Source organism: Taudactylus pleione, unplaced genomic scaffold, assembly GCF_031769625.1.
Source record: "Taudactylus pleione unplaced genomic scaffold, aTauple2 ptg000053l, whole genome shotgun sequence".
NCBI classification, from domain to species: Eukaryota; Metazoa; Chordata; class Amphibia; order Anura; family Myobatrachidae; genus Taudactylus; species Taudactylus pleione.
In genome coordinates, this window is record NW_028284455.1 from 36,689,926 (window position 1) to 36,717,498 (window position 27,573).

Consider the following 27,573-nt stretch of genomic DNA (forward strand, 5'->3'; position numbering starts at 1 on the left):
GCAGGTGACGCTGACAGACTTTGATTAATGCATGCCATCAAAATACAGAGAGGGGACAGATCACTATAATCCCTATAGAGGGCTAATGAAGAGGGAGACATTCAAAGCGGTTAAAGTCCGGTGGACCTAAGTTGCGTGCTCAACATCCTGGTAAAAGAAAACATTTTTCCACTACAAAAATATTTTTTTCTTCTTTTTTTTTTCTTTTTTCTTTACCACATGGCCATGTTGGATATTTAACATACTGCATAATAGAGAGGATTGATACACAATACTTTTGGTTAACATATGTTTATTTTAAAATGCTGATAATATAAGAAATAATACACTGCTATAAGATCCTCTAAATTGCTTTCAGCTGCTACACAAGTGAAGCTGCTGAATTATTTACAAACGGAGAACGTGTGTATTATAAGACAGCTTGACATTAAACCAAATAGGAGTTAAACTTTGTATCTTTCTTTCCCTGAAAGAAAAGCTACATTTATTGCTAAAAAAGTATCTTCATAATTGATTATCCAAACAAGTATTGCAGCTTTGTTGTGGTTTGTTTTTAGAGGATATATAACATCTCACGGAATACCCTTTAAATGCAATAGGTCGCATTTATATACTTTTATGGGAAATTATTTTTATACCCTTTTTTTGTGTGTGTAATTATTTACATTTTATAGACCAATAACCGGTTATTGGATTGTGTTATTGCTGGCCGGCAATTGCTATATGTTGATCATAATATAATTTTATGCTAATTATCTAATAAATATATTTAAAATTACTGCTGTTTTCAGCGCTCTCTTCCATTTTTTTCTGTTTACCACTAAACAAGAGTTAGACCCAAAAATTTACATTTTCAGATAAGAACCCTGAAAAGCACAGTGTTAAATCTTACCCTGACATTCCAGTGCAGTTTAGATTCAGTTTATTCTGTAGGCATTTCAGTCACTGCGATATCACTCGCCATGCTCCTGTAATTAATGAAGCAATTCATCTGCATTACAAGTCTGCATTGGCATAACCTGAACTCTACCTCGTGTGTTGAAGAAGAGGGGTTTTCTTTAAATAGCATTTTCCTTGCAATATGTAGCAAATAACATTTATGTGCTATTTATTGGGATCACAGTAATAAACCAATCTATAGTTAATAGGAATTTGATACATGAGTTAAGTGCTACATATTGCATATTGGTCCAGCCATATTGCAATGGTAAAAGTGAGTAATAAAGCAATGTTGTCCTGGGGTCAAGGATGGAAAGAGAACACACTTTTATTTTTTTTAGCTCTGCAGAGGGCAGGTGATTGGGTAGAATAGTTTAGGGACGTTAAATGGGTGGTTCTGGAATATGATAAGCTTGTCTGAGGAGGTAAGTTACATTCACAAACCGGTCTTCAGCAAAATGTGCATTGGCGTTTCTCTTCTATGTATCGTGACTCGCTTCTATATATTGTATGCATGAGATTCTATTTAGAACAGCAGCAGCCAGAAGGTGAGACTAGCCTGCTTACCCACTAGTTACTGATACACTTGACACTTATCGAAGTGTTGATAATCTGAGTTGGGTACAGGATACCGGCGTTTAGGATCCCGGCAGTCAGAATTTTGACACCAGCATCCAAACAGGGTTAGGATACCGACACCTTCAGGTAAGTATCCTAACCCTGCCACTAAACCTAACGCTCCCTGCCCACAGTCTAAACCTAACCCCCCCCCCACAGTCTAAACCTAACCCTCCCCTTTGTAGCCCAAACCTGCCCTTCCCTCTTTCACCGCAGCCTAACCCTCCCCCTAGTGTCTAACCCTGACCCCAATACTTACCGTCACGATGCCAGCAGTCGGGATGCTGGCACTGGGATTCTGACTGGTGTTGGGATTCCGGCACCGGCATTCTGAGTGCCATGATATGAACTACATCCCAATCCACTGATATAATCCTGATTTATTTTTTTTGTCATATAACCAGCACACCAACATGCTCTACCAGCACATCAATATGCCACCTAGCGCATCAACATTCCCCCTTACAGCAGGTTAGTCCCCAAATTACACTTTTACTTACATTTTTTCCTTTAGTGCTGTGTGCCACATAGATCCTGGAACATTAGCAGCCTCCATGAAGTGTGTTTACTATGTGACTACAGACAGGAGTAATCTTATTCAAATTGGGAACTACTAGAGCTATTTCCCTAGCCAGCAGTCTGTTAATAAAAAAATGCCCCACAGATGGCACCTCTTACCAGTCCTGATGCCAGGAGCATGAGCTCCACCTGCTATGCCCTTGAATAAAATATATTTTTTCTGCTATTCAGCACTAAGTAGTCTATCATTAATAGACAGAGATAAATACTGTATATAAATTTATACATACAACCCTCTGTAGGCGTCCTTTTCGGACGATTGCACCTGAAGTGTGTGCAAAAGTCTTGATTGGTCTTTGGAGAATGTTTGGAGATATAATTTTTATGAGTGTATAAAATTATAAATCTTGATCCCACATTTCTCTGGGCGATTAGTTCTGAAAAGGTGGGTGGTCATTCCAAACTTGCTATATATAAGTATGGTACCCAATCTTACCTAAAATAATTATTTGATTAATATCTACTGATAGTAGAACTTGATATCTGGTCACCCAATTGTGGTGGACCATATGTTCTTTTGAGCACCTTGTATAGAATTTGATTTTGTGACAACCATAAAAGCGATTGGTACAGGGCAATTATTTTATATACAGTTTTCATTCTTTAGACACTTTTTTTCCCAAGCACACTCATTGGTAGCAACTAGCACTATTGCTAGGGGGTGCTAGTTGGAAGATACTGACTACTAAACAATAAGGACTATTATAGGGGTCTCTGAATGTTTCTTGCACAACCATCAAAATATACAAACATGCCTTGGTGCAATTAATCTAAGTGTCTGCATTGAGTCATACCCTTTTAGCCTCTTTAGATGTGTTTCAATTGTGCCTCATACATTCGTGGAACATGACAAAAACTAAAGGTTTTCAAATTAAATTCACAAAAATAAATAGTATATTTAGTACTAGCCAATGATAGATAGGTTTCTGTTTTGTATTTTGGAAGTAACAATTCGAATCACCCATTACCATTCATCTTTTTCAGATAAACCTGCCTGTCCTGTGTATCCAACAGAGCTGGTGTTTGCACTAGATATGGCTAGTGACGTGACACAAGGAACCTACTCAAAGATGATAGACATTGTCACATTTATGTTACAAGAAATTACACTTAGGAAAAGTAACTGTCCTGTTGGGGCAAGAGTTGCTGTAGTGTCCTACAACAAACATACCAAGTATCTGTTGCGGTTTTCTGACATTCAAAGTAAGGACAAGCTACTAGATGCCGTAAAGAGCATTCCTCTGGTGAGGTCCAAAACAAGCCGTGATATTGGGAGCAGCATGAGGTTTGTAGCCAGGAATATCTTCAAGAGATCTCTCCAAGGACCCACTGTAAATAGAATTGCAGTGTTTTTCAGCAGTGGCCAATCCGATGATACAGTTTCCATCAACACAGCAGTAATGGAATACAACGCTCTCGGGATTATACCAGCAGTTATTGCATTCACTCCTGCACCTGCAATCAAACGGGCCTTTTCAGTAAGAGCTTATTACCTATTATACTTTGCCCTCTCAGTACCTAAAAGCTAATACTTGCTTCCATTTATGGTGGCCAAATGCAATAAAACAGCTATAGGAATCAAAGCCCACTATTACTGAATGCATTTGGATTTCATTACAGTTTAGCTAAATATTTTAAGCTAAACAAAGATATTTCACAGAAAAAGTAGATTATCCATCTAATACTTAGCAATGGTGCAACAAGCTCTGCTCCACGTGTATTTTAGCCAAAGGGCTGTAATATGAATCATCAAACCATGATCTACATGCAAACAACTACCTTATTCATTTAATGTTCTAATATCTTTATTTTTGTCAATTGAAGTATATTGGGCCTGATTCAGGTGTGGATGCAATGCCAATATTTACACAGATTGAGCCATTGTTAGCAGTGCACATACGTGTAAGCTGCACTGTGCTTATGGATCATTTGAATTAGCGATTACACTCACTCAGAGGATTCACTCACAAAGTGAGTGACAGGTAGTCAGCGTTTGGGAATACTGGTTTCTGGATGTCCATAAAGTAGCCACTGCATTTTATGTTGCAGCAGGAGAGCCCTCTGTATGTCTGGACAGAGCCTAACTAGGCTTTTTGGTGCCCTGTGCTAGAAAGAGCATTGCCGCCACATCCCCATTTTTTAAATAGGGACATAAGATAGTGCACCTGAAAAAGGGCCATGGCCTCATGGGGAAGGGCCAGGGAAGAGATAGGGGAGGCCAGGAGATGCTGGGGATAAAAGAAGAGAAAGCTACAAGTGAGAATGATAAAAAACAGGAAAATTGACAGGCCCAAAAAGCGCCCCTTGCCCTGTCGTGCCCTGTGCCAAGGCACTGGTCGCACTACCCTAGTTAAGGCCCTGTCTGGAGACCCACTATGTCTGCGACAGCTTAGCCTTACTCAGAAGTTTGATCTGCATTCGAAGGCTCTTGTTTTTGTGCTTCAGCGGCGGAAATGCGATGCTTTTAGCAGGCATCTCTAAGCACTAGACAGCGAGTGGCTCATTAGCATATCTACGCAATAGTGAATCCATGAGAGATTTCAGCTGCGTTGGCATTTGCATCCACATCTGAATAATGTCCATTGTCTATTACATGTACTATGTACTGGTCAGTGGCGGTTCTAGGGGCGGGCTAACAGGGCCATTGCCCGGAGCGCCGGCCCCTAGAGGTTGCCACTGAGTCCACACAAGAAAAATAAAAAAACAGCGTCGGTCCCGGCACCTGGCTCTATCCCTGCAGCGGCAGCCGAAAGGCGGAGCTCACTCCTGAGCTCAGGCTCCCACAGAGAGCACTATGGGAGGGACGTCATGATGTCTCTCCCATAGATCCGTGGTGGAGCCGCGGTCGGACCGGACGGCATCGGACGCAGGAGCGGGGCTTAAGGTAAGTAATGTGTTTATATTTTAATTGTATTGTTTTTTCTCAGAAGCACCACCACTGGAGGGCATTACTACTGGGCGCTTGGCTATAGGGGGGCATTACTACTGGGGGCATGGCTATAAGGGGGATTACTATAGGGGGCATGGCTATAGGGGGCATTACTACTGGAGGCACTTCTATAGGGGGGCATTACTACTGGGGGCACTACTATAGTGGGCATTACTACTGGAGACACTACTATAGGGGGCATTACTACTGGGGGCACTACTAATGGGGGCATTACAACTGTGGGCACTACTATAGGGGGCATTACTACTTTGGGCACTACTATAGGGGGCATCCCTACTGAGGCACTACTAATGTGGGCATTACTACTGTGGGCACTACAATAGGGGACATTACCAATTGGGGCATTAACACTGTGGGCATTACCAATGGGGGCCTTACCACTGTGGGCATTACTAATGAGGGCACTGCATGGGGGGCACCACTTCCAGGGCCATTGTGTAAGGGGCACCACTGCTGTGGGCATTGTATAAGGGGCACTACTACTGTGGACCTTGTGTATAAAGGGGCACTCATTTGGGCATTGTGTAAAAGGGGCACCACTGTGTCATAACATGAATAAGGGACTACTGTGTGGCGTAATTTGAATTGGGGATAATGTATTATAAAGTGAATTACTGTGTGTGGCACAATGTATTATACAGGGCATTACTGCATGTGGCATAATGTATTATACAGGTTATTACTGCGTATGGCATAATGTGTTATAAAGGGCATTACTGCATGTGGCAAAATGTATTATAAAGGCCATTACTGTGTGTGGCATAATGTGTTATACAGGGCATTACTGCATGTGGCATAATGTGTTATAAAGGCCATTACTGCGTGTGGCATAATGTGTTATAAAGGCCATTACTGCGTGTGGCATAATGTGTTATAAAGGCCTTTACTGTGTGTGGCATAATGTGTTATAAAGGCCATTACTGTGTGTGGCATAATGTGTTATAAAGGGCATTTCTGTGTGTGGCATAATGTGTTATACAGGACATTACTGTGTAAGACATACTGTGTAAGGCGCATTACTGCACATGGCAATTATTCGCCACGAGAGGAGAGGAAGCCCAGCACCTTCGTAAGTGCTGGGCACGCCCCACAGTGTGATGAATTGGGGGTGTTTTCAGCACGCGCAGAGGCTCATCATCTAAAAAAAAAGTTTTTTCTTTTTTTTTTTCTTTTCGGGAGGGTGGCGCAACTGGGAACGTTCACCCTGTGCTCCACAATGTCTAGAACCGGCCCTGGTACTGGTATGCGAAATTCAACAAAAATGTAATCATAAGTATATTGGACGATTCATTTTAGGTATTTTTACTCCAGTTTCCTTTCTTTCCAAAAGCCATGCCGATTTGTGTGGTATATTACTACTCTTACAAACAGAATAGGGCGAATGATAAAGTGCAATAAGTCCAGAAAATCAGCCTCCAAGGATAAATAAGGAAATTTTTCACCTTCTTCTACAATAACCATTTTTGAAAAAAAGTTATAAATATGTAGTCTGGCATTCTTCTGGAAAACATGTGATAACACTAAACTTAACAATGTCCTCTTTGTAATGAATACGTCATAGTAATTCCAAATATTCTTCTATATAACACCACACCATAAGGAAGTTCTCATAAATATATGGCGAAAAAATAAATTTCCAATAGAGCAACACTGCGTATTAATATTGTAAAAATAACACTTACACATATAATAAAATGAAAACATACACTATGGATACCAGTTATGCCACTTTATTTATGGCTTGTCGGGAGAAGCTTAACAGCTGGTCCAAAAATCCCATGGGGGCAAACCTGGTGAGCTGGCATAGGTTTATTGATGATATCCTCTTCATTTGGAGAGGAAATTAAGAGGATCTAAGTATTTTTTGCAATCAGTTGAATCAAAATGATTACAATATCTGTGTTTCCTATGCTATAAGCCAGATGTTTCTAGATCTATGTTTTTATATACAAAATGGTAAAATTCAGACTAAAATACATAAATAAGAGACAAATTCTAACTCTTATATCAGTATTAATAGTCCACATCATGCAAGCAAGTTGGAGGCTGTTCCCTTCATTCACTATATAAGGGGGGGGGATTGTTCAGATAAAGTTATTTTTGAAGAGCAAACATGTGAGATGGCAAAAAGGTTTTAAAATAAGGGCTATAATAAAAGAAAAATGTAAAATAGTTATAATGAGAGTAAATTAAATAGAAAAGATTTACTATTAAGTAAGAAGACTCAACATAATAAAGATGACTCTGCCTTCATCTCTCAATATGGTTCTCTGCATAAGCATATTGAGAATTATTCAAAAATAATTGGAAACTTTTAAAACAATATATGTTCCTTAAATATATATTTCCTGAAAACCTCACCTTTATATGTAGAAAATCAAAATCCCTAGAAAATTGATTGCTAAAAAGTTTAGTAGAAGAACTAATGCAAACAAGTTTAAAGAGTTGACAATCAATGATAAACAATATAAAATCAATGAATTTATTACTTGTAATTCTTAAAAAATAATTTATATATTGGAGTATAAATGTGGTCTGTTCTATGTAGGAAAGACGAGTACTATGTTGAAAACTCGTCTTTCCAAACATGTATATAATATTAGAAAAGAACTGTACTCACAAACCGTTTCACCACATTTTAAAACAAAACATAAACGCAAAGAAAGTGAAATTAAAAATGTCTAGGGTGTTCAGTTAGTTACCACTACATGGAAAAATAGAGATTTAGAGAAAAAACCAGCACAAGCAGAAATGTGTCGGATTTTTTAGTTGAAGACCTTAGGATGAAACAAAGAAAATCTAGGCGCAATAGAATGTCAAGTTGTCCACTATGTATACAGATAAACCTAAAGCAGCCACCCACAAAATAGCTCTACCCAACTATTAATGTAAACAGTACAGAATAAGTGAACTCAATTTCAATCTCTTAAGGGTGCGCTTAGTAAAATCATAAATCATACATTTATTAAAAAGAAAAAACGAAGCATAACATTAGACATAAAACGGATACAAAAATTATTGCAATCCACATATAATGAAGCATAAATGTTTCAAAAAACTACCCAGTCACTGGTAATAAATATTATACTTCCACTGGTTTACTTTTAAATTCAAACAGGATAAGAGCGGCAGTTAGTGTCTTTAGCCGCATTAGGCCATGCATAAGACTTGATGAAATGTCTCTATCTTTTGTGAAGATTTATAGCAATTTTACATATGGCTTATAGCGGCAATAAACTTTAAACGTGTTCTTATGAACAATTGTAGCAATGGTACGTAAAGCTTATGGCAGCAATAGGGTTAGAATTTGATACAATGTCTCTGTGATCCAAAAACAGCTGTAGCAGAAAGCTTGTTTGTTTGTGAGTAGCTTATAACAGCAGGATCAAGGTGTGGCAAGATAGGCTGATAAAGCACGCCAGTTTTTATATGGAGATCATAGTCCCAGTATAATTACCCAGCTCACAATTCCCACACGAAACCTGGGGGGTAAGACTGGTCCGGTAACAGCCGTCAGCTGTGTAGCGTCTCCTAACCAGGCGAAAATCAGCAATCCGGCTCCTGGTAAAGCTGCAGATATGAATCACAGGAGCCACAAATGATAGTGCCACACGCCTTGTAGTGAGGTCCGCTGTGCTGTGATGTTCAAAGCAGGAACACAATCCCTCCAGACAGAAACAGTGTTGTAGTCAAGCAGTAGATGGGTAATAATATGAGCTAATAATAACTATGATCTCCATATAAAAACTGGCGAGCTTTATTAGCCTATCTTGCCACACCTTAATCCTGCTGTTATAAGCTACTCACAAACAAGCTTTTTTTTGCCATAGCTGCTTTTGGATCACAGAAGGTGCATACACACACAACGATTTTTTGAGCGATTATCATTAAACGATATCGTTTAACGATAATCGTTTGAAAAAATTGTTCACTTTCTGAGTGAAACGATGAACGATTATTGTTCATGCGCGTTCACATTTGTAGTTTGTAGTTTGTAGTTCAGTCAGACTTGTCAACTCAACGATTTTCATTAAGTTAATATGCAAAAATCGTTTGTAGTTCATAAAAATCGTTCATTACATTTTAATGAACATAGTAAATGAACAACTTTAGTAAACGATTTGAGTAAATTTTTTCAAGGTAGAAAATCGTTTACTAAAATCGTTCATTAACTCAATCGTTGTGTGTGTATGCAGCTAGAGACATTGTATCAAATTCTAACCCTAATGCTGCTACAGGCTTTACGTACCATTGCTACAATTGTTCATAAGAACACGTTTAAAGTTTATTGCCGCTATAAGCCAAATGTAAAATTGCTATAAATCTTCACAAAAGATAGAGACACTTCATCAAGTCTTATGCATGGCCTAATGCGGCTAAGGACACTAACTGCCGCTCTTATCCTGTTTGAATTTAAAAGTAAACCAGTGGAAGTATAATATTTATTACCAGTGACTGGGTAGTTTTTTGAAACATTTATGCTTCATTATATATGTGGATTGCAATAATTTTTGTATCCGTTTTATGTCTAATGTTATGCTTCATTTTTTCTTTTTAATAAATGTATGATTTATGATTTTACTAAGCGCACCCTTAAGTGACTGAAATTGAGTTCACTTATTCTGTACTGAAGACCTAAGAAATTGAATGGAGAGTTTAAACGTAAATATTTTTTTCTTTTTTAAATTAACTTGTTTAATTACATTTCTTATGAATATATATTTTTTATCTTCTTTTTCCCTTACATGTATTGCCAGCATAACCCAATATGAAAAATAAAGAACATGAGTATATGTTCTTATTGACTAAAGAGCACAATATGGCTGATAAACTACACTTACTGTGGTTCCTAGTATGAGGCTATATTCATTACATCATATTCACCTTTCTACAATGTATTTGCTTTATTGAATTTGCCTATAAAACAGGTAAAAAGCAGAATGAACAATTGCGACCATCTTTATTAAATCAATTCCACTTTAAGGGAAGTGGCAAGTTATTGGAACGCAAATGGAATGCATATCAGATGCCGGTGGCCACCTTGATTACATCATATCAGCTCTAAGGGGCGGTGGCCATATTGAATGCAGTTTTTTAAGTTACTAAAATGCAAGTGGAACATAAACAGCATTGGCCATATTTGACGTGATTGAGGTTTATTTTTATCAGCTGTGCATTAATTAGAGGATTAGGAGGAGTTTAAGGGGACATTATGGGTATATAATGACTTCCTATTTTAGTAGCAATACACACTTTTAGATTAACCGAAAAGCATTACGTAGGACCATCTGACCCGAGACTCTCCTGCTAGATCCAGAAACATTGTTTGTTACACTTGTGTACTGGGATGAGTTTCTGTCTGCTGATGATTTTCTGATGTATCCAGGACATTAGAATTTTTTTATGTATCTTTACCTTCATTAGATCTAGTTGGCACAATACCAAAAGGGGATCTTTATGGTCATATGGATAGCTTATGTTTTCATTTTATTATATGTGTGTTATTGTTATTAAACAATTTTAATAAAGAGTGTTGTACTATTGGAAGTTTATTTTCTCTCCACATGTTTATGAGAACTTCCTTATGGTGTGGTTTTTGGAATTACTATGATATATTCATTACCAAGAGGACATTATTATAGGGATTGAAGATTACAAGTTTTACAGAGGAGCGCCAGAGTAGAAATATTACTACTCTTCAAAGTCATCCTTGTTGTTCGGTGTTATGTTGTTTTTGTAGCCAAAACAATGCAAATTCAGTTGCACTCAGTAAAATAAGTTGAATCAAGTAAAAGTCACTGACAGTCATTCAAAACTCATATGTATATGATTTCCATTATCATTTTGAAAATGCCAACCAATGGGCTGGGCGGACTGGTTATCTGGCACTTCTGGCAAATGCCAGAAGGGCCAATGGCCTGATGTGCCGGTCCAGCCCAAAACCCTGGCCGAACAGTTCCGCCTCCCATCCTGGCACTCTGCTTGGACAGCATGCAGAGAGACTTTATTACAAAAATACAAACAAATAAAAATGCTGTTATGAAAAACTATGTATATGTGAAATAAAATATTTGATCCCTAACAAAGTATCTTTTTAATGGTTTATTCTAACAGATGGATGAGACGGGGACGTTTCAATTGATAAACATTCCTGCAAATGTGGATTTTAAACCATTTGTAAATACACTGAAGACATGCACTCTATGTTATGGTAAGAACTGATCACCACATTTACATTCCCATTTCTGAAAGTGCCTAGTTATGCACCTACATGCAAAAAAATGAAAAGAGTTTAGTTAGATTACATAGAACTAGAAGAGCAGGGTTAAGTGCAACTAAGAGAAACATTCACAAAAAACAAAACAGGTTTTTTGTACCTGGAAATGGCAGTGTATTTTACACATTCTCAGAAGCACCAAATACCAAGTCTTAGCTTATACATTCAGTGGGAAGACTTTTCCACCTTCCAGGCACACTTTGGAGATGTATTATTGCAGCACTAATCGTACCTCTAAAGCTCTTCTTGCTTCACCTCTTATCGAGGCAAAGTAAGAAGCCGTAACACTGAGATGTATTAACATCTTGGCTGCCGGAATGGGGGAATGAAATCTCCCCCCTCCGGCGATCCCTGCAAGTCCTCTAGCGTCTTGCCTCCTCGGCTACCACAGTGAGCATGCCCAAGACCTCACAAACATCCCAAGATCTCATGTGCAGAAAGATTTTTGTTTTACTATAGGTCAAAAGATTTTTTAAGAACAGACATGTTCCTCTCCTGTACTCTCATAGCAGGAAATGGTGTGTCAATTATCAATTTAAATATGTTCCATTTATGAGACCCCAAAGTTGTACTATTGTGCCAATAGCTTGGCCCCTTTCCTCTATAAAATTCAAGACTGGCACTCCTAGTGTGACTCTGGAAGATGATAATATGCTTTTTAAACATGCTCAGATAATGAAAACAAATAGGCTGCTGTCCAAATGATTATTAACTTACACAGTACACATATATCTCTATACATTTACATATCTGTGTAGTACATCTCTGGCTCTATACATGTTAAAACAAAAAAAAGTAAATGTAGGGGTGTATCTTTAATGCTGCACTTAATGTTTGGAAAAAAAATGGAAAACACAGAATCATACAGATATTTCCGATTATAATGACAAAGTCGTTGAGTCCTTATTGTGAGATTTGGCTTGGTCACAGTATAAAAGTGTACAGACGTCTGCTGAGGTATGTAGTTTTTAAACACAAGCAAAAGGCTGTTTAAGTTCATCTTGATTATCTTGCCTTCACTCATAGCTGACATGGTTTCATACAGTATATTTGCAATTCATAAAGCACCAGGGTGTCTGTAACCTATAAGTACGAGGGAAGATGTCTTCTGGGAAGTAAAAGTCATTTAAATCATCATACAAACAACATTCTTACAATCTCAATTTCTAGATGTTTATTGATTTAAGTAATGTTTGCCTGTTCTAGAACACATATTTACACTGTTGTTTATAAGGACACTTCCTTATTATTTGTATTTTATTTTTCTCTTTCAGATAGATGTAAGCCAGACGCATTGTGTGTGCAGAGCGGCCCTTCCATACAGACATCACCTGTGGATATAGGTTTCCTTCTGGACAGCTCATACAATGTAAACCATGGTGAATTTGAGGCAGCAAAAGGCTTTATTAGTGCACTGATTGATCGACTTGATATTTCAAGCACAGGTGACCGAGTGGCCCTAGTAAGTAACACGGCCCCTGGCTTTAGTCCAGAGAGCACAGTAAATCCTCAGCTTGAGTTTGATCTATCGGCGTATAGCAATAACATGCTGATGAAGAAGCACCTCCAGGAAAGCACCCATCATCTACAAGGTCCACCTGCCTTTGGCTATACATTGAAATGGTCACTTGATAACATCATGTCCAAGGGAACACAGGTCAGAAAACATAAGGCTTTCATCATAATATCATATGGAGAGACAAGTTTCTGGGATAAATCTACTCTTAGTGAAGCATCATTGAACGCCAAGTGCCAAGGCTATGCTTTGTTTGTGCTTTCCATGGGTAACACATATAATAATACTGAACTGATGGATCTTCCAAGCATTCCTATGGACCATCATCTGCTCCAGCTTGGCAGAATTCACAAACCAAATTTTGGATATGCCCTTGGTTTTGTTCAGTCTTTTCTCAATTCCATAAGAAGTAAGTACACTGTAAAAAAACAAACAAATAAGAAAAAATAAATAAATAATAATTTCTTTCTTTATAGTAGGGATGGGGAACCTCATGCCCGGGGGCCATATAAGGCCCTCGGAGCTTTATTCTGCTAGCCTCATCTGGCTAGCAGGGTGCCTAGAATGGCACCCTGCAGCCAGAATCTATGCAGCAGTGCCACCTGGGGTGTCCTTAGGACACTTCAAATGGTCACACCACTGCCCTTACAGCTCCCCGGAGCATCCTCAGGATGCTCCAGGCATTACTGTAATCACCGGCGATTGTGGCCCCGACCCATGTGACATCACATGGAGGGAGCATGGCCCGCGAATAATGTTATATATATCAAAATGTCCCTTAGCAGAAAAAAAGGTTCCCCACCCCTGCTTTATAGAAATGCGTGTATATAAGTCCCAAAGCGCTAGAAAAGTTTTGGCCTATGCGCCACTTGTACGGAAGTACCACCTACTCCTTAATAAAAGCACAATTAAAATACAAACAACAGGTCTGGCACTCAGCCAAGTTTCAGATAACACAGTAAATAAAATCACCTATTAAGCCTAATTAAATATCCATTGAGTGATACTTAGTCCATTCAAGTAATCTGAGCTGCTGCGTCTATCAGTCCTGGATGTTTAGATTAGAATCCACTCATATGAAAAAAAAGATAAAAAACAAAACAAAAAACTCATAGTGTAGTTTGTCCACAATAATATCACACTCTTAATGGTACAATATAGAGTCCAATAATAAGGTGCTAATAGGTGTAGAGGTCCAGCTCAGAACCAATGACTTCAATAAGAAACAAGGTAGCCTACCCATCTAATAATGGAATGGGGTTTCTCGTGCACATAAAGGTTTCGTCACAACACAGCAGACCATGGCATCTGCTTACCAAGTCCGGCAGAATTGGTCTGCGGGGACTCTGGTGGGGCAGTGGGCAGGAGATTCCCGGCACCCGCAGCGATGGTCACGCTGATTGCAGTTGCTGCGTGGCTGCTGGCATTCTCCCTCTCCTCCAGCTATAACGTGCTGTCTCCTTGCTGGTCTGCACAGGCGGCTCCCATAGGGACGTACGCACCACTCTGTGCAGAAATTAAAAGTTTAAAAGGCCAAGCTTGCCAAAATTAGGAAGCTCATTGGAAACTCCTCCTATTTAAGGAAGTCTCTGGGAGCACTTCCTAGCCAGAGTATAGGCTTCGATACCATACTCCAGTGTTCCTGTTTCTAGTGATCCCTGCGACTTGTTACTGACATCTGGCTTGCTTGTGACCAGATTCTGCCTTATCCCTGGTACTTCACTTGGTATTCTGGTTTTGGCCTTGGTCTAGTTCTTAACTTTGAAATTGTCTGATCCTAGGTACCTGTCTAGTCATTCTGATCCTGACCTGGCTTGTCGACTACGTTTGTATGCCTTTATTGAACATCCCTCCATTCCAGAGTATACCAGCATCTGTACTAGGGAAGCCAGACTGATAGCCGTGACCTGTGTGTCGAACGCAGCTAAGTCCAAACCTCCTTGCAGGGGTCCCTGGTGAACACCGCTGGCACGTTAGACTCTGCACCTCAGTACTGGTCTCACCAATCCCAAAGTACTGGCTATCATCTACTATCCATCCAAGAGTTGCGACAGGTTTTTTTGAAAGTGCCAATTGCCCACCACTTGTAGAAGAAATAAACGGCAAATCACTGTATATAGGAGATGTCTTGGTAAATGAGCGTAGCACTCTCACACAAAATCAGTTGAAAGCAATCACATAAAGGTTTCTTTATGATACAATTAGTATCTCCTCCTGTTTAATAGCCATTTATTTTCCTCATATGTGAGGAAATATGATATGTAGATGCAAGGAATAGCCGTTACAGTGTGAAAAATGACAGATTCAATACAATTTACTCAATCTAACAAAGAAGATGGAAAAATGGTAAAGCATAAAACCTGAATGGCGGTCCTACAGGGATTGCTGCGGATCGGGGAATATCAGTCTTTGTAATGGTAGGTGTATAACCATGGTCTGTCCTCTTTCTGCCGACACATTTCTACTTTGAATAAGTCTTTATCAAGGTGACAGAGCAACTGACCCCATAGCACATTAAATAGCTATGCATACTGATAATGTAAAATGTCACTTCCGCATTCTTCAGGCAGGAAGTGTGCAGCCATCATATAGCCCCATTGCTCAACTCCCTGCCACACAGACGGCACCAATTATTCAGCTGGAAACAGAAATGACCAGGCGGGATAGCAAACCGGCATCCATCTGTCTCATTTCACTAGTTCCCAGTGAAGCAGAGTGGCACAGTTATTCATCGTGTCACTAATACTTTGCCGTACTCTAATACACAGGTTCTCAAACTCGGTCCTCAGGACCCCAAAGTGCATGTTTTGCAGGTCTCCTCACATAATTACTAGCGAAATAGTTAGCTGCACCTGTAGATCTTTTAAAATGTGTCAGTGAGTAATGAATACACCTGTGCACCTGCTGGGTGACCTGCAAAAAGTGAACTGTGTGGGGTCCTGAGGACCGAGTTTGAGAACCACTGCTCTAATATATTTAATTGTGGATGGTTGTTCATAACGGGGAGGGTTTTCACCCGCTCAGTTGGGACCGATGCAAAAGTGATGTGTCGAGATGTGGACATAACATTCTTATGTGCATGGCCCATGTGGACGTAAACAATAAAGTTTGGTGACGTCAAGTACCTTTTAATGTCAGTATCCGTTGCTATAGCAATACATATAAATATACTAATATAACATAATAATATTACAAAAAAAATAGTCATAACTTAAAATAACAATATAAATACTAATCCTGTACCTCATATAATTGGTTGTGTTAGGAAAATAAAATCTTACAGTCTATAAATATACCACAAAAACAAAAACGCAAGAAGTGATATCACTAAAACATTCCAGAAACCACTTCAAGTTGTGGTTAAGACCTTGTGCATAGCTGGGAGGTAAACCTGTTCTAGTGGTGACATTACATCGACGATGTTCTATTCATATGGAGAGGTGAACAGTCATCACTTCGGGAATGTTGTGATTATTTAAATGATAATGTGATGAAGATCAAATTCACATTTTCCATTAGAAATAGGTAAGTTAATTTCCTTGATCTCAACATTTATGTTGAGAATGAACAAATATAATCATCCACATACACCAAACCATCAGATTCAAACACGTACATTGACTCCAAGTGTTATCATCTACAAAAATGGCTTTTAGAATGTAAGCTCTTACGAACAGGGCCCCCTACCCTCTTGTGCTTCTCCCTACTTTAGTTTCATCTACTTCTTACTCACCACTAGGGCGCCTAACACTTGGTTGCTTATGCTCTGTTACTTATCTGGGTGTTATGGTCGCTAATGTAGCAATATATATTATCCATGCCCTGGTCCTGTATTGTATTGTTCTGTAAGTCACTTGTCTACAACTTGTTTATATACTTTGTAAGGCGCTGCTGAACACTTGTGGCACCATATAAATAAATGATAATAATAATAATAAATAAGAAGAAGAAGAAGAATGTACCAAAAGGTCAGTTCATTCACTTCAAGCTTAATTGTTCTACAAAGTAAGGTTTTGAGAAGAAAGGAAAGTTTTTAAATAATGGGTACAATCCAGGACATTTACATAAAGTCATTAAGGAAGTGTCTGATATAGACACAAATACCCACCTGGAGACTAGTATGAGTAACATCACAGATCCTGATACATCATATAGTCTAGCATTCAACACACGCTATACAAGCCATCATAAATGTATTGAAAAGATCTTCAGACAGAAGTGGCACATCCTGTTAATGGATTCCACACTTCCCAACGTTTTACTTCCAAAACTGAGATTTAAACACAAAAGTGCACCCAATATTAAAGTCACATTGGTACCTAGTGCCTTTTTCAAGAGGCATCATCCGCAATAAAGGCTATCACAGATGCTGTGATTGTAGTATCTGTAAATCCTGTCAATCAGAAGATAGAATGATGGTCGCCTTAGAGGTCAATGGGCAGTTGTTTAAGATACATTTCCTTACATGTAATACGAAATATGCTATATATGGCATACACTGTTCCTGTAACAAGATGTATGTAGGTAAAGGCCACCAGGACCCTTAAATTCTGTTTGTTGGAAATCATCAGGAACATAAAAAAGGGTAATGAAAACTATCCCTTTTCTTTATTTCAAAACCGTACATAGCTGTTCAGTACAACATATCACCAAGTTCTGGGGTTTAGATATGGTTAGAGATGACTGCCGTAATAATAATAATACAGATACCAAATTGGCGAAAAGAGAAATGAAATGTATGTATGACCTCAATTTCATTAGTGCCGCAAGGTCTCAACCACGACTTCGAATTGAAGTGGTTTCTGGGATGTTTTAGTGATATCACTTCATCCATTTTTGTTTTTGTGGTATCTTTATAGACAGTAAGTTTTTGATACTCAGTTTATTTTCTTAACAGCACCAATGATATGAAGTACATGCATAGTATTTATATTGTTATGTTAAGTTATTACTGTGGTCTTCTTTTGCAATATGATTGTTATATGTTGTTAGTATATTTATATGTATTGCTATAGCAACAGATACTGACGTTAAGAGGCCCTTGACTTTCAAAGAAACCTGTATGTGCATGAGAAACCCCATTCCATTGTGAGATGGGTAGGCTACCTTGTTTCTTACTGCAGTAATTGGTTCTGAGCTAAGCATGGTGGACTGGACCTCTACACCTTATTGGACTCTGGGCCTGATTCAGACCCGGTCGCAAGCGCTGTGCGCTTGCAACCGGGTCGATGGTGGGCCAGTGCATATGTGCACGATGGAGCCAGCTCCGTCGTGCGCATGTGCGAGATCCGGATAGCGACAGGCACTCCGTCGCTCCGGGTCTCGCAACAAAGGGGGCGAGCTGTCGATGTTGAGTGACAGCTCGCCCCCTTTGGGCAGCCACTCCCCCGACCCGCCCACCAAATGGAGGTGTTCCCATGTGAATGCCTCCATTTGGGGGCGGCCCTACTGACATCACGAGTAATGTCAGTGGGAGAGATTTCGGCTCTGTTAAAGCCGAAATCTCTCTGGGACTTGCGGCAACGAGACCCTACCACAAGGGTCTCGTCGCAAGCCCGATGGTCGCGATGGTCTTGACCATCACGACCAGGCCGCTCGCTATAGCTGTGGGTGGTCACCCACAGCTATGTGAGTGGCCAGGAGGCTGTTCTAAAAAATCTGAATCAGGCCCTCTATACACTTAAGGGTGTAATATTATTGTGGACATTGGGCCTGATTTAGCATGGATCACTATTGCTCAAGCTGCGTATGCCATCTCAGTGGCTAATTTATGCACACCCAGGAAACAGCGTTCAAACGGACATACACGCCTGCGTTTCTCCTACCACTTCCCCATCATCACCCCCAAATGCTCACAGCCTGTTACTCACTTTGTGATGGCTCTCCGTGGTCTGCATGATCACAGTGCAATTGCAGTGGTGCCTTTGTGCACTGCGATGCATATGCATGCCCAATACGCAAAAACGACCATCTGTGTACGCTTTAGCAGTTGCGATCCATGCTGAATCAGGCACATAGTACACTATGAGTGTTTTTTGTCTTGTAATTTGTATCTTATTAATATATGAGTGGATTCCATGCTAAAGATCCTGGATTGATAGACACAGCACCTCGGATTACTTGAATGGACTAAGGGCCTGATTCAGACTTGGAAATAGAGCAAGTAACTGTGTACCTGGACAAACCATGTTGCAATGCAAGGGGTGCAAATACATATTTTTTTTGCATGTGGGTAAATATTGTCTGCTTCTACAATGTAGCCCACATACTCTGCACAGTTTAATTTTTACACTGCAATTTAGATTTCACTTTGTACGCACCGCTCCCAAATCTAAATATTTTTGAACATTTTACATCTGCCCCACCTGCCGTGCAGCATGGTTTTACCAAGATGCTGAGTTACTTGCACTATTTTACTCTATTCCCAACTCTGAATCAGGCCCTAAAGTTATGTATGGACTGTATAGTGTGGATGTAATTGGGTAGAAATCTTATGGAGGTTATGCAGGTGTTTCTGGGATTTGATAAGCTTGTCTAAAGTGGCAAGTTTTCAGGAAACACTTGAAGGTTTGGAGACTAGAGGAAAGTCTTCTTGTGTGTGGGAGAGCATTCCACAGAGTGGGTGTAGCACAAAAAAAAATTCTGTAACCGTGAATGGGAGCAGGTGATGCAAGAGGATGATAGACGCAGATCTTGTGCAGAGCGGAGAGGTCAGGTTGGAAGTATTTTTTAGAGTAAGTTCCACTGCAGTTTTTTGTTGCTCCAATGTGAAAACGCCTCCAGCATATCATCAAACTATAAAAAATCAATTGCGGGTAAATTTTTTGTTTTATAGAAAATTAATTTCAGCAGAAGTGGCAGCTTTAATACTGTGTACATGTACAATGCATTATGTACTGACAAGTTCATCACATCAGTGTGATTACTAAGATGAGGATGTTATAATGATCAGTCCAAAGGGCATTCCAAAGTAGCGTAGCTGATGCGTTTTGTTGTGGAACAACCCACAACTTCACTTGATGCATTTTGTTATAGAGTAACCCACAACTTCACCTGATGCATTTTGTTATAGAATAACCCACAACCTCATCAGTGTCCTACTTTGGGATTACCACTGGAATGGTCTTTAGAACATCCCCAGCATAGTGATTACCTTGGAGAACATTATGTTCAGTTTCCTACTAACTCTCAAAAAGGATGGGAATTTTATTTACACAGTATAATTGTTTGATTGTTTATATATATATATATATATATATATATATAAATAAAAACAAAGTCCAAGATAAGTCCGGCACTCCCCTCCAGTGTAGGAACAACTTGCCCCCGGTGCTTTGGGGTACGAATCCCCCACAATATAAGCATAAAACACTGGCGGCACTCAGGAGACTTTTATCAACAAGAAAACTTCTGTGCTTTAATCAACATTTCGGGGCATGAAAGCCCCTTCCTCAGGATACACGACACATTGTGTATCCTGAGGAAGGGGCTTTCATGCCCCGAAACGTTGATTAAAGCACAGAAGTTTTCTTGTTGATAAAAGTGTCCTGAGTGCCACCAGTATTTTATTCATATATATATATATATATATATATATATATATATTCAATAAAATTATTTGCTATAGTCTGTCCCATCTCCAACATGCACATGCCCAATGGCTTCCAATGCTAGGGTAATGGGACAGCCCTTAACCTAGCTGGAGAGGAGAGAAGAATTCTCCAGGGAGGACATAATAAGAATGGGGATAGAAGACAGAACCGGTTGGGAACTGGGGGACAGAGCAGGACTGAGTAGCAGCGTGGCGCAGCAGTAGGCTGACACTGAGGTGTTCTGGTATATGCTGGATCCCTTTACTAGTGGACAATATATTTAAATGAACTTAATCTAAAAGTTGTCTTTTACCATACAGCAAAAAAATATATATATATTGTTTGATAAGTTTTCAATGCTACTTTGTATTAAGAATGATTGTGTTCTCTCCAGGTCTGGATGTAAGCTGGTGTTCCTTTGAAGTTCCGGACTCCCCTTCCACCTTAGCTGCAGATCAGAGTAGTATGGCAGTTAAGCTAGCAGTAACTGCCAATAGTGGTATATTTATATGTATCCGTGTGAGATGTGTGTAGAGCATTCCTCTGTCATACAATCTGGGGGACACTGGCAGTTATGCTGGGTTGGCTCAGGAGTTCAGGCATTAAAAGTTAAGTGTTAGACTCCACCCCCTCTGTCCCCTCCCACCTGACTGTTTTTAGGCTAATTAGATTTTCTTTGTCATTGATTTTTCCCTGTTTTCAATGCACAGTGCGCTGGCCAGGAGAGCGTATGTGCGCTCTTTCCCCTCTGTGCCTGCTCCATAGCAGAGTCACTGCTTAGTTACATGCTTGAGGGTCTGTGACTCCACCTCCGATATAACGGGTCCACGCTGACTAGGAGCTTTGGGGTCTGTGAGCAGCCACAGCCTACCATAGTGGTAGCACTAAGTTGTTACTCCAAGTCACATCTCTCTGGGGGATTAAGTGTTTTGGCACCAAAATCGCCCCTCTCCCAGTGATGTATTGCAGCTGGCTCCTCCCCTCTTCCCTCCTGGGCTAAACAGAAGCTCCAGCGCCATCTTAACAAGAGGGTGTATGTGCTGAAGGGGGACCTGCATTCTGGCTCTAGGACACAGATTGTGAGGAGAGTGTGTATTTATGATTCTGTTGGTGGCTGAGGGGATTAACTCTCTAGGTTAGGGATGGTTATCCCTACTGTGTTACGCCTAGTTAGCCAGGAGATTTTATCATGTTGCTACTGTTATAGTTTGGTAGGGATTAAGAACTATATTTGTTCCATTAATCCTGCTTCTGCCACAAGGTTGATTACCTGGCCTTTGTACTATTTAGAACTCTATGAGTTAGATACTGTTTAGCAAACTGGTGGCATACACTTTATCTCAATATTACTTAGGCAGATGTCCTGCACTATTTCTGTTTGAACTTAGGCAGGTTTCTACTTTACTGTGTTTTTTTTTCTCTGCACCCTTCTCTGTTTGTCCTGAACAATATGTCAGAGAAGCCAGAAAAGGCATCTAAAGCAAAGCAAATCTCCTCCGCTGCATTAATTTATGTTTGCCACAGGTGTGGTTCCAAATTAGCAAAAGGTGGCACAGAACTAGAAGCCCTTTGCACAGTCAGTAGACTGGCCAGCGGGGTGTTTGGTGGATGAGTCGTTGATCCCAGAGTGGGCTAGGTCCATGGCACAGTCTATTGCAGAGCTTTCAAGGCGAGTAGATCGTCAATCCCAGGGGGAGCGATTTATCTCTCCCTTGTGCTCAGTCAGTCCCTTAGCTTCTATCGAGGCCTTCCACAGAGTCGGTATGGGCCCATAACATTGAAAAGTCTATCCAAGATGTCTAGTTTTTGACATCCTCCAGTTCTTCAGTTGCTAAGAAGCAAGTCAGGGAATGCATCATGCTGGGAGAAGGATGCGCCTGCCAGTATCCGTGTCTGAGATTTATTTGAGGCAGTTCGCTAGACATTACATATTCAAGAGGCGGAGGTGTCTGAGGCTAGTTCTTCTTCTTTAATTAAATGTAAGAAGAAGCAGAGGTCTACATTTCCGGCATTCTCTTATTTCACTATTTTGAGAGAGGCTTGGCTTAAACCGGATAAGAGGTTTCAGGTACCCAGGTTTAAATATGCTTATCCTTTTGTGGATGAGGACACCAAGGTTTGAGAGGTCCCAACCAGGATGGACACTCCAATAACCAGATTGACTAAGACCACAGTGTTTCCTACGGTGCAGTCTGTCACTCTAAAGGACCACACGGACAGAAAGTGTGACGCCCTAATTAAATCTATGTTTGCTTTTGCAGGTGCGTCTCTTCATCCCATTCTTGCCATCGCCTGAATCAATAATGCCATAGAGTCCTGAACAGAACAATTGGTATTGGGTTTACAGGCAGATGAAGATGTGTCTGATTACCTTGTCTTTGTAGATCTATCCCATGAGGCTTCTGTTTATATTATGTCTCTCTGTATGCAGTGGCTATGCAATCTCGCCTTTCTGCTTTCATTATTTCGGCCAGTAGATCCCTCTGGCTTTGATCTCAAAGCATACATTAGAAGATGTCCCTTTTGAAAAGGAGTTTCAAGTTGCTCTGGAACTTACCAAAATTATTACCCAGGCCATGGGAGGTAAGAGCCTTATCTTCTGTTCTCTATTTCTAAGGCAAAATCATCACGGTTTTGTTCCTTTCGCTTCTCTGGCAGGGGAAGAACTCAGCTTTCCGGGGACAGGTCAGGTCTCTCCCACTGGGTTTCTATTTGGGGACATGGTTCCACAAACTCTAACCGACATGGGGCCCAAGCCCACAGAGAAAGAGTCTGCATGACTCTCTGAGGTGGTATGGTCCCGCTTACTCAGATTCCAGAATGTCTGGCTCCAATCAGCACCAGATCTCTGGGTAAAAGGGAGTTTTATCCAAGGGATACATCCTGGAATTGGAGGGTCTCTTGCCCAGAAAATTTTGGAGGCAATATATTCTCTTTTCGATTCTGGAGTCAATGTTCCGGTTTTTTCCCATCAGAGAGGACTGGAGTTCTACTCAAGCTTCTTCTTGATCAGCAAACCAGATAGGTCCTTCTATCCGATCTGGAATCTGAAACGGCACAACCCCCATCTGTTACCGACAAAGTTAAAGATAGAGGCCCTCATTCAGAGGCGGTCGTTATATGCAAGCGTTCGCACTGAATCAGGGTGGCCACTTGCATCCTGAACGGCCGCCTCCTTGTCGATCGTTAAGCTGTGGGTTACCACCCACAGCTTAACGACCGACCAGGTTGATGGACGCGATGGTGATCACCATCGGGGCTTATGACCAGACCCTAAGGTTGGGTCTGGGCACTCGTAAGCCCCAGGGAGCTTTCTGCTCTGATGGAGCAGGAAGCTCCCCACTGACATCACTGATGATGTTAGTGCGGCCGCCCACAAAACGGTAGGCGTTCGTAAAGGAACACCTCAGTTTTGGAAACCACCCCCCCGGCCTGCCTACCAAACAGGGGCAGCTGTCGATCAACATCGACAGCCGCCCCTTTGGTAGCGAGCTCCGGAGCGACATTCTCTGTCGCTCCGGGGCTTGTGCACGCGCAGTGCGGCAGCTGCGCGTGCGCAGGCCTAACCATCGAGTTGGTTACGAGCGCATCGGCGCTCGCGACTGACTCTGAATAAGGTCCAGAGTCTCTGCGCTCGATTATTATCAGTGCCATGGAGAGTGGGGAATTGAATTACAATCATACCTTATATGGACAACCTTCCCCACAAGACCTGGAGCTCTGACTAAACATCAATTAGCAATTCATAGTCTGTTCATAAGCAATGAAGTTTTATCAATACATAGTCACTCAATAATATCAGTATTAAAAGTTCACTAAAATCAATAATGAAAAAGAACAAAAAAACTGTTATCAGTGCAATCCTTTCCAATAGGTTTGTACAAACTCGATAAAATCAGTCATTAATTTTTCGATTAGTAAGCCAGCAAAAAAAATTTATATTAGAGACAGCTGTAATGAAAATTAATTATATCAATCTAAAGCTAGCCATACACGGGACGATTGATCACACGATTTGGGTAGTTTCCACAGGTTGGACAGACCAATCATTTGAAAATAGTTGTATTTTGAGTCTTCTGCGACCCCAATGCGCGTACCCGCTGTCGTCTAGCTGGATCCCTGATCAGATGGTTTTGCAGAGAGATCTCAACTGATCGTGTAGGAATTGCCACACATTATGTGATGTGATTGATCAAATCGTATGGTCTTATGTGAAATAGTTGCATTTTAAATACAAATCGTTCTGTATCTGAAGGGAAGAATTTTCAAGGGAAATCGTACAACTGATCTGACCAACTTTTGAATCTCACCGTGTATGGCCACCTATAGATGCAGTCAGAGATTAGTTGTCAGCCAGTTATTATTAAAGTAGCAGAAGCTGTTGTATGTTAAATGCACTTCACATAAAATAATGTGACAATGTAACATCAAGAATGGTTACAATTCCTACACAGGTGTTGATCAAACGCAAGGAGGATTCGTTGGAGGTACAATTCAGACAGCACACTGGTTCTTTATAAAAAGCTTTATCCCGCTCTGTTCAGTATGGATAAAAAAGTTACTCTTACCCAGTGCTTGCTATCAGTCCTCTAAGGTAAGGTGTAACTCACTGTGCACAGTATCCTTGGTTCGGTCACACCGATTTCGGCTGCGGCTTCCCAATGTGGGCTGCAGGGTGTGTAGTACTGGAAATCTTCAATGCAGGCTTACTCCTCATACGTCATCGAACATGATGCTTCTGAGAAAACGGCACATAGCCGTGAAACGCATTAAGCCACGCCCTTGTTTGATGATGTATGAGGAGTAAGCCAGCATTAAGGAGGAATAATAAGCAGGTGCAGACTGGCTAAGACCCCTACCTTCAGCTAAGGCGCATCAAGAAGGATACTTCGCACTGCAGTGGTAAGCAGATACAATACGGCAAGGACCGCTACCTCCGGTCACAAAACAGCGGGGAGATTTCCAGTTCTGCATTTTCAGGGTCCTTGGTCCAAATATGAATCAACCTATCAACATCCTGGATTTAAGGGTGTTTCAGCACACTTTGTTCCAAGCACAACAGATCCTACAGGGCAGGCCAGTTTGGATATAGTCAGACATCACGATGGTTGCCTACATAAACAGGGCAGGACCTGCAGTCATCAGGCTTTGATGGAGGTGTCTCACATTCTTCGTTGGGCAGATCATTGGGTTCCTGCCATTTTGTCCATCCACAACCCAGGAGTGGACAACTGGGAGACGGACTTCCTCAGTTGCCACACTGTCCATCCCAGGGAGAGGGAACTTCACCAGGAGGTTTTTTTTTTTAGCCGATTGTGGATCAGTGGCTTCTGCCAATCAATGGCATCTGATGTAGGTCTCTCGGTTAAAAAAAAAGCTTCCCATGTTTGGGGCTTGCTCCAGGGACATTCAGGTTCTATTTGTGGATACCATGACAGTGCCTTGGTCCTTTCAGCTGGGATACCTGTTCTTACCACTCTCCATGCTGGCCAGGGTACTTTAACTGGTTCGCCTTCCTCTAATACAAGATCTGCTATGGCAGGGCCCTTGTCTGCACCCAGATTTATCTTATCTGGGTTTGACGGCATGGTACTTGAGAACCAGATCTTGAGGGGTCATGGGATTTCCAGGTGGGTTGTCCAGACCATGATGAGTGCTTATAAACCGGTCACTTCCAGGATTTATCATCAGGTCTGGAAGATCTACTTTTCAGAGTCTCTCATCAGCTAATTTTAGATTGCCACATCTCTTAGTTTTCCTTCACAATGGTTTATCTCAGGGCCTTCACCTTACTTCTGTGAAGGGTCAGGTTTCTGCCCTTTCCATTTTTTTTCAGAGGGGTTTGTGCATCATTCTGGAAGATCCTGTAAGGGGTGCTATGATTTCAGCCTCCGTACATTCCTCCTGTTCCCCCATGGGATTCGAATGTGGTGTTGGAGGCCCTTCAGCAGGCTCCCTGGATCCGTGGAGATACCCTACATTGAAAAAAAAAAAAATTCTGCTGGCCATTAGTTCTGCTAGGCGTGTCTTGGAGATGGCAGCCTTATCTTGTAAGCCTTCATTGGTAATTTTCCATTCTGACAGAGTAGTCTTTTGGACTACAGATGTGTCCTCATACATCTAGCCAGAAGAGTACCAAGCATCTTTTTTGCCCAAAAATGCATCTTAGTCGCAATATGATGCACTAAGATGCACCAGGAGACTCCGTTGATTAATTTCATATGCAACACTTGTATATCTGTGTACAACAGAGTCTCTAAATGAAGCACAACTGGAAAAAAGCCACAGCCAATTCAGAGACTCAGTCTCACACAGATATACAAGTGTCACATATCAAATTAATTAGTGCAGTCTCCTGGAGCATCCTAATTGCATCGCATTGCGACTAAGACACTTTTTCAGGCACAAAATACACAAAAAAGAGTCGCACGGGACCTGGCATGCCAAGAAGGGTTGTATGGCGCGACTGCAGCAAGAATGTGTGAGGACACATCTGTAAACCTTTTTTTCTTTTGAAGGTGGTTTCCAAGTGCCATCTGAACCAGGATATTGTTCTTCCAGCTGTACCAGGCCAAATTCGTCTTCTGGTCCTGCATCTCTAGGGCTTTTGGACATGGTCTGGGCTGTGAGGACCTACATTGACCATGTCTCCAATTTAAGATTCACTTTTGGTCTTAATTGATACCCCTAAGAGAGGTTGGGCCGCATCCAAGGCTTCCATTGCCAGGTGGATTACCTCAACCTATACGTTAGGCTTATATGTCTGTGGATAAGTAGGTGCCTTCTAGGTAGTTCACCATGGAGCCACGGTTAAACAGCTGTGGAGGGCGGCTACCTGGTCCACTGTGCATACCTTTGCAAAATTCTACAGGTTCCATACTTTGGTTCCAGTGATGCTAGTTTTGGGTGGAATGTTTTATGTGCGGCTCTGCCAGACAGTGTCCCCTCTTGTTAGGCTTGCTTTGTGAAGTCCCAATATAACTGCCAGTGTCCCCCCAGAAAGGATGATAAAGGAAATTAGATTTTGGTACACACCATAAAATCCTTTCCTCTTAAGTCCGTCTGGGGGACACTGGCAGTTATGTTGCGCTCCCTCCTTGAT

General features: G+C 41.0%; 1 protein-coding gene across 1 annotated transcript in view; it reads left to right on the plus strand.

The window, feature by feature from the left end:
• LOC148535369 (collagen alpha-6(VI) chain-like) overlaps positions 1-27,573 on the plus strand; it is a 181,062-nt gene that overhangs the window by 147,490 nt on the left and 5,999 nt on the right. The window contains exons 36-39 of the mRNA XM_088462675.1: positions 1,962-2,028; positions 3,121-3,614; positions 11,201-11,297; positions 12,638-13,288. Coding sequence (XP_088318801.1) covers positions 1,962-2,028; positions 3,121-3,614; positions 11,201-11,297; positions 12,638-13,288 — 1,309 coding nt within the window. The remainder of the gene's footprint in view (positions 1-1,961; positions 2,029-3,120; positions 3,615-11,200; positions 11,298-12,637; positions 13,289-27,573) is intronic.